Source organism: Pteropus vampyrus, unplaced genomic scaffold (assembly GCF_000151845.1).
Source record: "Pteropus vampyrus isolate Shadow unplaced genomic scaffold, Pvam_2.0 Scaffold14, whole genome shotgun sequence".
NCBI lineage: Eukaryota > Metazoa > Chordata > Mammalia > Chiroptera > Pteropodidae > Pteropus > Pteropus vampyrus.
The window spans coordinates 10,619,633-10,637,241 of record NW_011888795.1 but is presented as its reverse complement, the minus strand read 5'-3'; the positions used below and the strand labels follow the sequence as shown (position 1 = coordinate 10,637,241).

The 17,609-nt window shown below is 32.3% G+C and overlaps 1 protein-coding gene across 2 annotated transcripts in view; it reads left to right on the top strand.

The window, feature by feature from the left end:
* ATP11B (ATPase phospholipid transporting 11B (putative)) overlaps nucleotides 1–10,068 on the top strand; it is a 104,700-nt gene extending 94,632 nt beyond the window's left edge. The window contains exons 29-30 of one of the 2 annotated variants that reach the window (XM_011382807.2): nucleotides 3,410–3,543; nucleotides 7,699–10,068. In XM_011382807.2, coding sequence (XP_011381109.1) covers nucleotides 3,410–3,543; nucleotides 7,699–7,780 — 216 coding nt within the window. In that variant the 3' untranslated portion in view covers nucleotides 7,781–10,068. The remainder of the gene's footprint in view (nucleotides 1–3,409; nucleotides 3,544–7,698) is intronic. The other variant, XM_011382817.2, reaches the window with a different exon arrangement.
* The last annotated feature ends 7,541 nt before the right edge of the window (nucleotides 10,069–17,609 follow it).

Sequence of the window (17,609 nt, the reverse complement as noted above, 5' to 3'; positions counted from 1 at the left end):
TTTTTTTTTTCTCTTTAGGAAAAAAAAGAAATATGTTTTGCTTAGTTCAAAAAGTATTTGAAGAAGTTATTTTTTAATATTATTTTTGACATTTCAAGATGTTTACTCTTTCTATTGAGTTGTCCGTATTTTAATACCTGTCTTTAGGTTTTAAAGTGAAAGATGATGGATGCAAAGCATGATCATCATCTAAAGTCAGATCCAGACCTAAGCAGTGTTCTGCACATATGCAGACACTCAAAAGCTGCTGACACCTGTGGATGTCATCTTCGGTGAATCCCCAACAGTTGGTTGAGCGCCAGCTATATAAGCAAAGCACAGATTGTTAAACTAAGAAGTACTAGGCAAATTCCTGACTCTCTCCAGTTTCTGGTCTAGTTCAGTGCTACCCAGATAAATGTGGTGAAGGACCAGTTTTCTTGTTTCGGTTTGTTGTTTTTAATTTCTAGTCCATCACAGACTGATACTTTTATAAAATACAGTAAAAATTAGTTACTAGGAAATGAAATTTAAAAGATATGTAAAATAAGCCCCAGTTTTTAAAATTGTTTTTATATTCAGCAGTTATAAAGGTATTCTGTCAAATTGCCATTAAATTTTCTAATCTCTTACTCTCACTGACTAGAAACAATCTCATAAGCTAGTAGCAGTGTTTTCAGACCAACACTGAGCCATGGACCATGCTTTGGGTCTCACTGGTCTTTTTGCAGGGGAGCAGGAGTAGCGACTACTCTCTTACACTTATGCTAAACATGTGCTGAATACACATCCTGCTTTTTTGCCCACATGCAGTTATTGCTCATTCTTTTCACTTAGCCTGGAATGCTCTTCTCCATCATCTCCCGCTATTGAAATCCTATCTAGGGTTCAATATGTATTTCAAATGCCATCTTTTTCATCAAATCCTTCATACCCTCCCACTAATACCAACAACAACAGCTGAGTTTGAGCTTTCTCTCCTCTTTTTTGATATTTGTAGTCTGCCTCATACCATGATAATAAGAAGGCAGTTAAAGGTGTGGTAAAGAGGTTTGAGCTCTGAAATAAAAAAACCCAAGACTCAGGCCCCACCGTGGTGACCTTAAACAAATTCTTAACCTCTGTTTCTTCATCTGTAAAACGTATGTAAGTATGGTGCCTATCCCAAGGGTTTGTCACAAGTTTTAAATGACATATTCCATGAGAAGCATCTTACATAGGAACTGACACATACGTAGTAAGCATTCCATTAATATAACTGCCATTATTATTTGTTCCTGACTTATCTCCTACCCTTTTCTTTGCCCTTATCTCACTATCTTGAGAATAGGGTTGCTATTCCCAATAGGAACCAGGACGGTGCCGCTCAATAAATATAAGTTGAATTTAATGCTAAGTGCTGTGCCATTTAAGTGATGCAAGCAATAGAATAGAATCAGAAAGAGATTACTGATAGTTGGAAAGGTGAGGGAGGTTTCATGGAAATGATAATATTTAAACTGAACTTGGTGCAGGAGTCAGCATTCTGACCCTAATTGGTGACAGGCCCTGACACAAGACCACAGGCAGGGAACACTGCCTGTGTAGAGACTGAACAAGAGCATTAGGAAGTAGAGCAGGGAAGGCGGCCTGAGGTCAGTTTATAAAGGGCCTTAAAGGCCTCCTTGCAGTGTTTTATTTTCTCCTTTTAGTGTGTGGGACCTATAGAATCCTGCTTCCTACAGAGGGTGATTTTTGAGAGAGAGGAAAGTGGAGCTCAGGGACCCAAGGAAGAAACCAGAAAACTGATGAAATCCTTTCACCTAAATGAGCATTTCCTAAACTATTTCTCTGAATATTAATGTTCTTCCTGGTGTTGATTAATGTTCTCTTGGGGTAATGGGCTGTACTAAAAAAAACAAGTTTGAGACTTGTACTGTGTCTGGCTCTCCCCTTGGAGCCTGACCATGCATCCTAACTTATTGATAATCCTTTAATCAAAAAGTCTGTTGAAACCTTCGTTGAGCTAGTGTTTCCCAAACTTAATTGGCCATAGAACTTTTTTCTTGAAATGTCTGTAAACATCTTACAAAATACAGTTTAAGAAACAGTACTGTAAACAGCCCTAAACCTAAAGGTATTGTAAAGAAAGAACAAGTAAAATTGGCTATTTCTCAGTGTGTACCAAGTCCTAGTATCTGGTGCAATCAATCGTGTAATTGCCAAACAGGAACCATGTTGTCTTAAATTGCTTGGTAGGTATTTGGCAGGATTACTCTGAGCAGGGATTTTGCAGGACCTCACCAGTTGCTTAGGTTCAGAATGCCAGGTTATTTACATTCCATCACATCCATCTCTTCTATCCATTGTGTCTCTACAAATGTCCCCTGTTGCCATGCATGCACTCAGCACTCGGTGATTCCCAACCTTTGTGAACTGCAGCACTCTAATGAATCTATTGTTGTTCTCCTTCCCTCTATACTTTTGAAAGATTTGTTATGCAGTATATGTGTAAAGGAAAGTGAATGAAAATGAGTTTCTTTAAAATGACAAACCTTGAGAAATTTAGGAATATCCTTGACTATCAAAACCAAGGTTGGCATTCATTGAGCTATGTGGTCATACCATTTTTCCCCTAATTTAACAGTATTAAAATTATTAGAAGTGGCTTAAAGTTATCTTGCTGGATTATTTATGCCTGAATCAACATAAATCTTACATACTTTCAGAAACTTATTTTTAAATCTCAATCATGCTACTTAGTCACTTGTTTAATAGATTTTAATATATGTACCATCAGTTAATTTTTTAAAAGTACGATGAGCTGATCATAGGCATGGTTGGCATTTAATAGTTGCTTACCAATTTAAGATAAGTGATGCTATCCTCAATTATAATTATGCAGTAGATATACATGGAGTGCTTAGAACCTGGCACATAGTAACATTACATAAAGAGTTTTGCTACTATTGTTGTTATTGTAGTTGTTTTGAAGATTGGGGTTAGGTCTTGCCTGATTGTTATTTCCCAGTCTTCAAAATAGTTCACACTTCATTTTTAATTGCTGATATTTTTAATTGAAATTGTAGGAGAATGTCACCTAAACAAAAACTCAAGAATTAGAATTCATTAAGTTTTTGAGTGATTGATGTAAATCCTTTTGACCATAATAAATTATTAAAATAAGGCATTAAAATCCAAAATCTTTGCAGATTTAAACACTATCCAGCTACTTGTTTTTGTATAATTATTTTACGTGACCTCTAATTTAGGACACGGTACCTTTTAAATATTTTTGTATGATTATGCTTAAATTAAGCCTTCCATACATTTCCATGTTATAGAAAACATATATAGGATACTTTTAAAGTGCTTGTTGTAATTTTTTTAAAATACTTTTTGAAAGTCCAAATCTCTAAATAACTAATTGTTTTTGCTTTAACTTCTCCAGCTTACTGAAACAAATTCAAGTATCAAGTGCTTGGACTCCATGTGCTGTTTCTCAGAAGGAGAAACAGCGTGCGCATCTGTTGGAAGAATGCTGGAACGAGTTATAGGAAGATGTAGTCCAACCCATGTCAGCAGGTGTGAAATTTCTCTAAGTAGCCTTTGCTGCATATGAGTGTCTTATAAACTGGAACAGATGAACATGCTTCTCTAGATACCTAATAAATCAGCAGCTGGTTTACCAACTGAAGCAGAAAGTGTGCTATTTATTAGCACTCTTTGATGGTAGATTTTATTTTGTAGCTTTGGGGTAAGGGGTTCTTTCACTAACGAAGGAAGAGAAAGCACCTTTGAAGAGACTGCATCTAATGAACAAAAATTTTGCTTTACCATCTTTCTAAAATGTGAATAGGAGTATGTATATGGTACTCTTATTTGGTTTTTATAACTTTTTTCGAAATATACCTATACTTCTGTTTTATTTCCTGTATTTTTTTGTTTGTTTCTTGTATTTACAAAATAACTTACACATAATAGTAAAATCAAAAGATTTTGCTTTTCTTCATACATATTTTCTAGTCATTTGAGACTTTGAGGTATTTATAAACACAAAGCTGTATTGCTTTTCTTCTACCCCATTTTATCTATGTAATGAGGTTTTAAAATGATTTTTAAGTTTTTATTTGGTATTTATGGTCTAATTAAAAATTTATAAGTTAGAACAGGCTGTATATTATGGTTTAGAAGAATCTTAGCATTTTTGTTTCCTCTCATATTTATTTCTTAAAAGATTTATCAGTGCTTGCTTTTGTGGATCAAACAAACAATATAATTTTTTTGGTAAATTCCACTTAAATTTATTTAAATGTGAAATGGATTCATTTCTTCATACATTTCCCCAAGAGGCATATTATTATTTAGGGGATATTAAGGAGTAGAAATAACTTTTCATATTTTGGTGTTCTTAGAGAAATGACAAATTCTTAAAATTAGAGCAGCAGTGTCCTAGTGTGCATGAAGGCTTACAGACAGGCAGGGATAGATGGTGATTTCCATCGTCCTCAGTTTGTCATGGAAAGAGTATCCACATGGGCCATGTGCTTAGAAAAGGTTGGAAAGTACCCCAAGGGCAGAGAATAAAGAGTGGAGGAGGCACTACTCTTATTTGTTGATAAAGGAATTTTTAGTATTTGGTTAGCCTCGTGTTTTAAAAATGATGACTATGATATCCTTCATGTACAATAAAATTCAGGGAACCTTTTTTGGCAAACTTGTTAGTTCTTACTTTGCCTTTGATGGGAAAGACATGACTTATGGCCATGTCTTTATGGTACAGTTGCATTTATAAGTAGCATTCTTATGTTAGTATAATATTTTATGGTTAGTATAATATCACCATTTATTCATTATAACATGTAATCAAAAATATTTCTATAATGCTATGATATAATTTTATAGTAATTTTATTCCACATAAAAGAATTACTATGAGGAGTTAAATTTATTGACTTCCATGTTATGACTTACACAGTTATATTATAAAATACATCATGAGATAGCAGCTCTGTCATGAACCCAGGCCAACAAGTTTCCCTAAGGACAGGCCAACAAGTTTCCCTAAGGACTTCCTAGAAGGACCTAATATATATTATTATTTTACTTATTAAGATAGCTCTACTATACAGAGCTAAGGTAGGAGTTATACTAAGAGACTACTATAGAATATCACAGAATTTTTTAAATGTCTACTTTGACAGGAAGTTCTCTTTAATGACAGTATACATCTTCACTATTTAAAAAAAGCTAGAATTAATTTTAAATGAGCCAAAAAATATTTTTCTGCTATAGATATAGTTCTATTTTCTTGGTATCAGTTATTTAGGTAATATGCCCCTATTATTTTTTACATAGCCATTTTTTCACTGCATTGCTCCTTTGGACCTGCCCAGGGATTATGGATTTTTGCAGCATGTTCTCTTGAAAGTGGCTATTAGCATCTGTACTCCTTTTCACTTAAAATTGTACCATAGTCTTTTCTTTTATAGGACTTTATATTTTTAATTTAGCTAATAAAATGTTTACCATTAATTAATATCTTATTTGACAGACTACAAATACCTTTCCAATTTTGTTCAACATCTCAAGTTATAATTATTGATTTCTACTATCATTATCTCCTTTTTTCCTTCAGATGAATAATATAAAAAGTCTTCTGAGATCTATTCATTTTTTTTCTAGTAGATACAATTATACAATACGCAAAACCACCCGGTGCTTTTAAAAAGCTATACGAAAATTGCTATAGATTATTAACATTCTGTTTAAACTTCGAAAGTCATTTTGATATGTAGAGTTTTGTTCCTGTTTTTTACATATAATATATTAGTGAAATATGTTTGGCATTTCTGTTTTGATTTGGAGCAGCCTGTATTTTACAATTCTATTTCATGCCTAATTTAAAAGGTCGAGCAAGGCTGGTACCTCAATTACCAGATGTAGAAGCCCTTGGATATTTCCTTAACATATTAAACATAAGAGGTAATGAGTATCACTTGAGAAATAAAGCTAATTCTTTTATATGACCGATTTCTCTGCTGCTTAAACTTTTACTATCCAGGCACAAAAATTCCACTTACATTTTATTAATTGATATTGTTAAAGAAATTTGCCATATAGCAAGCTTGGTTTCAAAGGTAGCATCATGGTGCTATATAAAGGATGCCATGTTATACCCCAAAGGGCTGTACTTTAGCAATAAATGATTTTTTGTATGTGTTTTATCAACAATTACTTTATCTTTAAGAATACTATTTTCTAAATAGAAAGGAGTTAATAGTTAATATGTCATTCAGGTGTTTAATGTTCTGTCAAATATGATACTTAACTTGTGAATACACATGTGTGCTTTGAAAAGATAATAAATGAAGGAAACCTTACCTAATAATATTTTTCTATGTAAGCAATTGTTGAAAAGAGGAAAAATTATTATAAAATATTGGTAATGGGGGTATTGATACTTATGTTTTATTATAAGGGCCTGAGCATACTTTTTCTTGCATGACTACTTTGAGAAATGTTCATAGTCTCATTTCATTCATATATTTTACAAATACTGAGTGCCTGTTACGTACCAGGTGCAGTTGCAGGTGCAAGAGAGACATTAGTGAACAAGCCCTTCCTTAGACTAAGGTAGATATTGTTTAAGGTTTTCTGGAAACTAGTAATTCCATAAACCACTGGTATGGTTGTTGGTTGTTTGTCTTCCTCTTTGCTAACTTTCTAAAATTTCTAGGTTCCAAACTTCGCTATGACTGTGCTCACTTAATCAATTTAAACTTGAACTACAAACAGAGTCTCTAGGAAACAGCAGATATTTGATAAAAGTGAATTTGGACCATTTTAAATGCTAGTTTCTCCCTTTAACATCTTTGTTTAAGGAAAATGGGAGCCCTGGAAAATTACATGTATTTATTGTTAAGTGCTTTTAATCTTCTAAGAAAAACCACCTTTTACTTGGTTATCCTGATATTTTCCTTGAAATAGATTAGGTTGTTTTAAGCATGTCAGGCTATTTTTGATCTTGAGTTATTGTAGCTTAAATTAATACAGCTGCAAATAAAGTATTACATAATGAATTGCTTATGTGCCTTATCATTTGGACTATAGTTAACTTTTCCAGACCAGTAGAGGATCATTTGTTCTTAATTAAGTGAAAAGCCTAGTGTCTTTGATACCTATTGAATAAACCACTCACTACACTCAAGCTAATTATGCTAAATGTTAAGAATAGAATTTATAGCTGAAAAGAAGTAATAATATTATATGAACATAATGCTATTTTATTCTGAAACTTTTGGTAAGTGCAATTTTTGTTTGTTTGCTTCTGTGATGTCAGAATACAGCCTAGTTGCTTTTCAGTAAAACTGAATGTGCATATCTCTTAATAACAAACTTTCTTTTTGACAATTTTTCTTATTGACTTAAGATTTTAAGAGCGTCTCATGCTTTGCTACTTATAGAAATTGTTTTAATGCTACTAAATGTTTTAATTTGGGCTAATATTTTTATACGATGACTAGAGCATTATTTTTCCCAAGTTTTTTTGTATAATATAAATGGAATGTTTGGTCATTCGATGCTAGTATGAAGAACTTTTATTTAACTTTTAAAAATGAAGCAATCAGTGATTATTTTAATACTCAAATGTATTTTGGTCCTAAGTTTTAGAGTAAATCTTTTCTCAAATAAAACATAGGTCCTGGTGAGCCAAACTTTTCTCTTATTATTACTTTAGATTATGGAGTGCATCGGATCCTTTCTATACCAACGACAGGAGCATCTTGACTCTCTCCACAATGGACTCATCTACTTGTTAAAAGGGCAGTAGTACTTTGTGGGAGCCATTTCAGCTCCTTTTCTAAAATTCAGTGTGATCATCCTGGCCACCGTAGCTCTACAGAATTACTTTCTGAAATGTCTGGAATAGTTACTTCATACCCACTCAGAGTTATAATGGCAAAGAAAAAGCATTAACGCAAACAACTCTTAACCCCCTTAATTTAATCTGAATATGTTAAAATTTGTGAATAAAGAGACATTTTCCATCTGTTTGTCTGGGTTGTCCCTTGTGCTTGTGGGACTCCTAATGACATTTCAGCCTCTTGCTAAGGCCACCACATTATAATATTAAGGTAGAAAGAGATAATTCCTACTTAATTGTATTTTTTAGTATTAGCTTAGTTATCGAGTCTTCTATTTAAATCTGCTTCTGTAAATTATGCTGAAAAGTTTGCCTTTGAAAACTCTATTTTTTCATTAGAGTTGTATTTGAAGCTTTTCATGAGAAAAGTAAATGTGAATAGTAAGAATTTTGGTCCCTTAGTGACCCATGTTGTTAATTCATCAGTGCTTTCTAAGTTCATAGAGCATATTAGGACAGTGCATTTCTAACCATTATTTACTGCACTATGGGTAGTAAATGTATTCCAGTACCAAACTTCTCTAAATGTACTGTAATGTAACCAGTAAAGGTAACCAACCATATACATGCAAAGGGTAAATCATATCTTAAACATAAATCGGGAATCAAGTCCATTCACCAGATTTCAAATAGATGTTTACTAATATTTTTATGACAATATGAAGTGGGTAAATTAGATACCATTAGCATAGTATTTTTAATGTGTTTATCATTGGATCTTTTGCATGCTTTAATCTGGTTAATATATTTAAATTTGCTTTTTTCCCCCTCCGTCTGAAGGCTCTGTTTATAGTATTTTATGACACTGTTGTAAAGTTCAACTATATCAATAAAAAACACATTTGGACAGTATTTAAATATTGCAAATATTTTTAATTTACTAATCAAAATATAGAGGAATTAAATTAGCAAAAAGAGAAGAGCCTCTTTCTGTGGCTAGAATTGCTCTAGCATTTTGGTAAGCAAGATATTAGAAAAAGAATTTCAGATAAAAATCCTGTATTTTTAGGTTAGTTTATGTTATCTTAGTTACAGGAGACCACCACAGTAAAGTGAAATCTGCCCAGTGTTCCATAAGGTATCTTTTCGGGTGTGGCTATAGAATGTAAATGAAACAAAGTCTAAATGCTAAATTTTATGGGATAATGGCAGCAATAAATTAAAATGCTAAGAATGATTAATCAGGTACATATTACTGTATTTAACTCACTGCACTTCAATATTTAACTTCCATCCTGAATACATCATGTAGATCCACTGTTGTTATTTGTTGTGATCAAAAGTAATGTTTTAAAACTTAGGAATGATTACTGGTTTAAGACTATTACCCAGGTCTAAGCATATAATGATTGTGTATATATACATTTAAAACTGTATGGAAATGGTTAAATAAGGTTTTGCCAAAATTTTCCCTTGAGAATATAATAATTCCTTTTTGTAGATTTATTGTGCAACCCTCCACCCCTTTCCCATTTCATGAATATAAGACTCCTTGAATTGGGCTGATAGGGAAAGAGTATTAGAGTCAAGGATTAAGACTTTACCTTTGTTCACTGGTAAATTATTTTCTTGCTAAAATGACATTTGCTTTTTTCGATAATGCAAGGATATTAGGTTATGAATTTCAGCCTAAATACTAATTTTCATAAATAGCACTTCATTAACTTAGATATACCAAAATTGGGTTTAGGAAGATACTGTTATTCTGGAAATACATTAAAAGGATAATAAACTATACATTATGTACACTCACCAATTCATATTCCAGAAGAGGGCATATCGTAGAAAATATTCAGTACTTTAGTGGAGGATGATACAGAATTTGCTTTTCTTAGAATGTCTTATAAAATGTTCATATAACAAAATGACATTCAGTAGGCCTGCATTACATCTACCTTATAGTGTTTATTTGCCATCGACTAAACTGACGACTGTCACTAGAGAAGAACTACAAAGCCATTAAGCAGTCTCTGACCAACTGCAGCAAGGCAGGAGGTCTGCTAACATATATGGTGCTTAAGGTGTGATTGACATAATTTTCTGCATTCACTATTTGAAATTATTTAAGAACTTTATATTTAAAAAAGTAATTGTATCCACTGATAATGCTTATCCTATTCTGTTGTTCAATACCTACTCCATAAAGGAAAATTATCTTGTAATAAAAGGGTTTTTTTCTATTAAGAGAGTACCAGTTTTGTCGATAAGCTTTCAGTTTTCTAGTACTAATGCTTATATTGTAAAACTATTGCTACATAACCAGTAATCACAGAAAATTTCCCCCTTGCATATTTCTTTAAATTTCTTTCGAAGGTATGATATTGGTAATTAACTTACTCTTATCTGTCAAAACCAGAGTCAGATGCTAACATGTGTTATTGCTAGTTAATTAATGGTCTCAAATCTATTTGCTTTGCTTCCTTGCCTTTGCCTAGTCTGAAGGCTGTAGCCCTGAAGATAGTAGCAAGCACCAAGTCAGTTTCCAAAAATTGCCTATCAGCTGCTTTAGGTGACTCAGCACCCTGCCTCACTCAGCTTTAGCAAGCATTAGGCTCACCCTAGGAGGAGTAGAATGTGGGCCGGGAGAGCTACAGCTGGCTACCCAGGCTTGCTATGGGATTGAGAAAAAAGGGAAGAATTTACATTTTGAATTTCCCTTAAATACCCTCCTCCTTGGGTCTTAATCTTCATGATGTCCAAAGGCTTCCCAGACCTGACCCAAACTCGGGCACTGTCCTCACTAGGAGATTAAAAACCAGAGGCACATCGCCCTGTTAGAAAATACCTTTCCTCAGACCAGGGCCATTTCCTCTGCATAAGATTGTGAAATTGGGCTTCAGTGATAAACTTGAGACCTCTGTCTTATAGGCAGGAGTGAGTCAAGGCCAGTAAAAAATGTTAATAGCGAAAGTTTTTAAAATCTACTCTGAAAAGTTACTAGGGTCTGGGGAAAAAGAGAAAATTATCCATGTTTTTGTTTTTTCTGTAAAGACCAATTTGAGGTATGATATAAGAAGGTATTGATAAAACTAATATACCAAAGAGTTATGTAAAATGTGTTTTATTAATTTTGGTCCCCTTTTAGAGACATTTTTATTTCTATCTTGAAATGAGTCGTCTATTTTCATAAAAATAAAGCATTATTAACATGCTGTTTATGTGAGATAACTTGAATGCTGTTCCTACAAAAACTAGATCTTAACTAATGCCATGTTTGTAATAATGGTGATTGTTAGATTTTTATGAAGAATTAGTTAAGCTGGAAATATACTGTAGCAACATTGAGTTTAAAATTTTGGACCTCAGACACTGTGGCTGTCTAATATAATCCTTTCAAGTTTTTCTGCATTTTCAGTAAATGTAGTATACTTGTTGTACAGCTCTCAGTAATTTTTTAAAGTTTATGAAATTATATTTATCAAATAAAATTTTTTTATATAATTAAAAGTGTTTTTCCATCATTTAAGCATGTTAAGCCTCTCTGTTCATCTTGACCAGCACTGCCATATTTGTTTAGAGTTAAATTTTACTACATTTATCCTCCATTACAGTATAGGAATACCATTATGCCTTTCGCTGACTGCGATTTTTAAAATTCTAGGAGGTCTTTGGTTATCCAGGTCTTTTTACATCATCAACACAGTTCCTGAGAAAGGGGTCTGGATAGAAATGCACCAACTGTAAAACCAGCACAGTTCAACTAGAAAAAAATTACATCATTCATGAATAGCCAACCAATGTGAATTTGAAAATGTCTTGGTCCATTGAAAATACGTGCTTTCTTTAAAATATAACTGATATAATGTGTATTTACATATAAAATATTCTAACCTAACGTCAGTCATTATTTTTAATGCTTCCTCAGTTGCCAGTTGAAACAATTGTTTAGCCTACTTTTATTAAAAAAGTAAGCCATTGTCTTTTCCCAAATGTTAGTATTTGCAAAGGATGACTATGTATGTATAGTATGTGTGTGTGTGTGTGTATATATATATATAATGTATTTTTATTTCTGAAATGATATAATATGATCCTGGACAAGTCAATTTATCTAAGCCTTTTTATTTAAAAAGAAGTTGAGGGTTTGGGCGATCTTCAGGTTAATTTCAGTTTTTAACTGTTGTACAACATGACAAATCATGTTTTTAATGAATAAGAAATATAGGACAAAAAAAATAAAATTTTATGTGCAGTATTTTACCAGAAAATTTAGTGAATTAAAAAATAATTCATGTTTTATTTTGAAGTGCTACTTGATTCGCAGGACAAATGGAGATAAGTCCACATGTTTTTGAACACCTCTTCTTGGAAGTGGCAGAGGGCCCTCTGATAAGTCAGACTTTTTAATATAATTTCTTAAAGGTAAAATGGTTTCTATTCAAGTAAAATTTGTAAATAGCAAAGCGCATGGAGTTTAGGATTATATTCTATCACTTAGAGTAAATCTACACTTCTGTGTAATCCTTACCCCATTTCAGATGAAGAACTTTCCATTATCCCAGGAAGTTCCCTTGTGCTTTTATTCCTTCCTGCCTTTGGCAGCCATTTTTCTGTTTTTTATTCATAGGTAGTTTTGCCTGTTTTTGAATTTCAAAAAAAGAATGGAATTATACAAAATGTTCACTTTTGTACCTGGCTTTGTTGCTCAAAATGTCGGTGAGATTCATCTGTGTTGTACATATCCATAGTTTGTTTCTTTTTTGCTACTCAGTAGTGCTCTGTTTCATGAACATCTCACAATTTATCCTTTCTCTTGTTTATGGACACTTGAGTTATTTATAGTTTATGGTGTTTATAAATAAAGTAGTTATAACATGCTTTGCGGACATGTTTTCATTTCTCTTATGAAATAACTAGTAGAATTGCTAAGTCATAAGGTAGATTTATGTTTAATTTTATAAAAAACTGCCCAAAAGTTTTCTAAAGTGATTATATGTTACATTTTATGTGCATTTGTCACAATTATGAGAGTTCTAGTTGTATTATATCATTTTAATTTACATGAGGACAAATGATGTTTCTTTTTTATATGTTTATTGTCAATTTATCCTCTTATCTGTTCATGTCTCTGGCCATCTCTGGCCATTTTAAGATTGGTCTGCTTGTCTCATTACAGAATGGTTAGAATCCTTTATATAAGGATGTAAGTCTTTTGTCAGATACATGTATTGCTAGCATTTTCCCCTAATCTGTGGCTTACCTGTATATTTTCTTAATGGTGACTTTGAGGAGCAGAAGTACTTTATTTTGATGAAATACAGTATTTTTTAATTTCTTGTATCTTGTCTAAAATATCCTGTCAACCTCAAGGTCATGAAGATGCTCTTCCTATGTTTTCTTCTGAAAGAAGTATAGTCTTAACTTTTATGTTTAAGTCTATGGATCCATCTCAGATTCATTCATGTATGTGACCTGAGGCAAGGATTGAGGATTTTCCTTCCTCCTCCCCTCTGAAGGGTATCTCTTTGAATTAGGTTCATTTGTTGAAAATATTCTGCATCTCCATTGAATTTATTTGGTGCCTCTGTTTAAAATTAATTGATTATGTAATGTGAGTCTATTTCTGGACTCTGTTCTGTTCTGTTCATTTATCACCAGTAGCACACTATCTTCATTACTACAGCTTTATACTTGGCTTTGAAACCAGGTAGCATAAGCTCTAACTCTGTTGTCCAGATTGTTTTGGCTATCCTAGGTCCTTTGAATTTCCATATAAATTTTTGAATCAGCTGATCAATTTCTTTAAAAAAAAAAAAAAGGCTGATATAATTTTGATTTGAATTGCTCTGAATCTGTAGGTCAATTTGGAATGAACTGATATCTTAACAATATTGAGTCTTCTAATCCATGAACATGATATATCTTTCCATTTACTTTAGATCTTTAATTTCAGGCATGTTTTGTAGTCTTCAGGGTAGACACCTGGCAATTTTGTCAATAAACTCAATTGTTTATGGTTTTTGAAACTATGGTAAGTGGAACTGTTTTTAATTTATTTTCCAATTATTCATCACTAGAATACAAAAATGCAATTAATTATTTTTGTACTTTTGAATTTGTAATCTACAACCTTGCTAAATTCATTCAGTTCTAGTGTAGCAGGGGTTGGGGTATCTTAGATTTTCACTTACACAGTCATGTCTTCTGAGAATAAAAAGGCTTACTTTTTTCTCACAATCCTCATACTTTTTATCTCTTGTTATTGCCTCATTGCACTGGCTGGAACTTTCTATACGACGTTAAATAGACATAGTAACAAACAGTTGTCGAATTTTGAAAATGATTTTATCCATTTATCAAGATAATCATATGGTTTATGTTTTATGTGGTGATAGGAATTATCTTGGTTGACTCTCAAATGATAAACCAACTTTACATCCCTGAAATCTCACATGGTTATGATGTGTTATCATTTTATATATTGCTGTTTAATATACTAATATAATGTTAGGGACTTTTGTGTCTGTGCTTACAAAGGATGTAGGTCTGTAATTTCATTTTCTTATAATGTCTTTGTCAGATTTTGGTTATGCTGGTGGCCTCATGAAATAATTTGGGAAGTGTTCCCTCTTCCCCTCTTTTTTAGAAGAGTTTTAATATTTTGAAGTGTTTACCACTGAGGTCATCTGGGCCTAGAGTTTATTTGGGAGAATATTTTGGATCACCAGTTACATTTCTGAAACAGATACAGGATTATTCACATTCTCTATTTCTTTTGTCTAATTTGGTAAGTCATATTTTTTCAGGAATTTATCTATTTCATGTAATTGCCAATATTTTTGATATAAAGTTGTCGAGAATATGCTCTGATTATCCTTATAATGACTATGGGATTTGTAGTAATGTTCCTGCTTGCCTTTTTTATATTGGTAACTTTTTCCTTGACTTTTTACCTGACCAGTCTTGCTAGGAATTTAATCAATTTTATTAATCTTTTTAAAGAGCCAGCTTTTGGCTCTGTTACTTTTATCTATTATTTGTTTTCTTTTTTTTATTGCCTTATGCTCTCATCTTTATAATTCCTTCTATTTTGGTTTTAATTTTCTTTTAAGGATTTTTTTTTTGCTGCTTAGATAATTGATTTTAAACCTTTCTTTTTAATAAAGACATTAAAACTATATATTTCCCTCTATATACTGCTTAAGTTGCATCCCACAGATTTTATCTTATTTTCATCGCCATTTGAATCAGAATGTTTTATTTCTTCTTTGATTGCTGGATTATTTAGAGGTATTTAGTTTGTTTGGTTTCTAAATATTTGGGGAATATACTCACCCCCCTCCCCCTTCTGTTCTTTTCACTTCTTTTATCGGACAGTGTTAGGATTTCCAATACTATGTTAAATGTTTGTGGTTATAATGGATATCTTTTTTCTTAAAGGGAATGCATCTAAGATTTATCCATTTGGTGTGATACATACCATAGAGTTTGAATATACATAGCTTTTCCCAAATTAAGAATATTCTCTTCTGTTCTTAGTTTACTAACAGTTACTTACACATAGTTGTTGAACTTTGTAAAAAGATTTTTCTGTTTCATTTAAAATTATCATACGGTTTCTCCTTTATTAAAGTGGACAAGTATATTGATGGATTTTTCTGGTGTCGAACCATCCTTGCATTACTGAGATAAATCTTGTATCTTCGTGATGTATTATTTTTAGCGTTATATAGGATTCATTTAACTATTGCTTTTTTGGGGATTTTGCATTTATGTACATAAAAAAAATAGGCCTATAATTTTCACTTATTCTGTTGTTTTTTTCTGGTTTTGAAGTTGGTTTTACACTAATCTCATAAAATGAGCTGGGAAAGGCTTTCCACTTCCTCCTGTTTTCTGGTTTCTAGAAAAACTTGTATAATAGAGAATTAACTATTTTGAAAGTTTGGTAGAATTCACCTGAAAACCATTTGGGCCTGAGGTTTCTAGAGAAGGGAGCTCTTTGACTACCATTTCTTTTTCTTTCTTTCTTTTTTTTTTTTTTACATCTTATTAGTCTATTCAAGTTATTCTTTATACATTTTATGTGTTTTTAGGAATTTATCTATTTTCTAATTATTTCACAAGACAGGTTTTTATAGCTATATGTCTAAAATAATTTTTCCTTTCTAGATTACTTTTTTATGCATTATTTTCCTTTTTATTATGGCATAATTGACATATGACATATTTTTAGATATACATTCAACATAGTGATTCAATATTGGTATATATTGCAAAATGATAATAAGTCTAGATAACATTCATCACCAAACATAGTTGACAAAATCTTTTATAACTTTTAAGACCTACTCTTAGCAGCTTTCAAATATGCAATACAGTATTAATTATAGTCACCATGCTATACATTACATCCCATGACTTATTCTAGAATTGAGAGTTGATGCTTTTTGAACCCCTTCACCCCTTTTGCCCACCCCTCACCCCTATCTCTAGTAACCACCAATTTTCTCTGACCTGTGAGCTTAGTTTTTTGGGTTTTTTTAGATTTCACATGTAAGTTAGATCACTTGGTATTTGTATTTCTGACTTATTTTGTTAACATGCCCTTCTATATTGTCCCAAATTATAGGATTTTCTTTTTATGGCTGATTGATATTCCTTTCTGTATTTGTGTATCATATATCACATCTCCTTTATTCACCCATCGACAGACACTTAGGTTGTTTCTACATCTTAGGTGTTGTAAATATATGTACTCTCATGTTCATTGCAGCATTATCTTTTCAAGTTAGGGTTTTTATTTTTTTATTTTTTGGATAAATACCCAAGAGTAGAATTGCTGGGTCATATGCTAAGTCTATTTTTCGTTTTTTGAGGAAGCTCTATACTGTTTTCCATAGTGGCTGTACCAATTTACTTTCCCGACAACAGTGTACAAGGGTTCCTTTTCTCCACATTCTCACCAACGCTTGTTATTTCTTGTCCTTTTAATAATAGCCATCTAACAAGGCTGATAGCATCATATTGTGGTTTCGATTTGGATTTACATTTTTCTGATGATTAGTGATGTTGAGCACCTTTTTATGTACTTTTTGGCCATCTGTATGTCTTCTTTGGAAAAACTGTCTATCCCAATTCTTTGTCCATTCTTTGATCTTTGTTGTTGTTGTTGTTGTTGTTGAATTGTATGAGTTCCTTATACATTTTGGATAATAATCCTTTATCAGATATATGATTTGCAGATATTTTCTCCTATTCAATAGGTTGCCTTTTCATTTTGTTGATGGTTTCCTCTGCTGTGCAGAAGCTTTTTAGTTGGAGGTAGCCCCATTTGTTTGTGCTTTTGTGTGTTCTTGATGTCAAATTCAAAAAAATCAACACCAAGACCAGTGTCAAGGAGCTTACTGCCTATGTTTTCTTCTGTGTTTTATGGTTTCAGGTCTCTTTAATCTATTTTAAATTAGTTTTTGAGTATGCTGTAAGATAGTGGTTCAGTCTTCCCAACAGCATTAAGAAACTGTCCTTTCCCCATTATATATTTTTGGCTCCTTTGTCATAAATTCATTGACTATATATGCATATGTTTATTTCTGGACTCTATTCTGTTCCATTAGATCTATGTGTATGCTTTTATGGCAGTACTGTATACTGTTTTGATTACTATAAGCTTTGTAATATTGTTTGAAGTCAGTTAGCGTTGTTCTTTCTTAGGATTGCTTTTGCTATTTTTAGGGGTTTGACATTTCATACGAATTTTAGGATTGTTCTATTTCTGTGAAAAA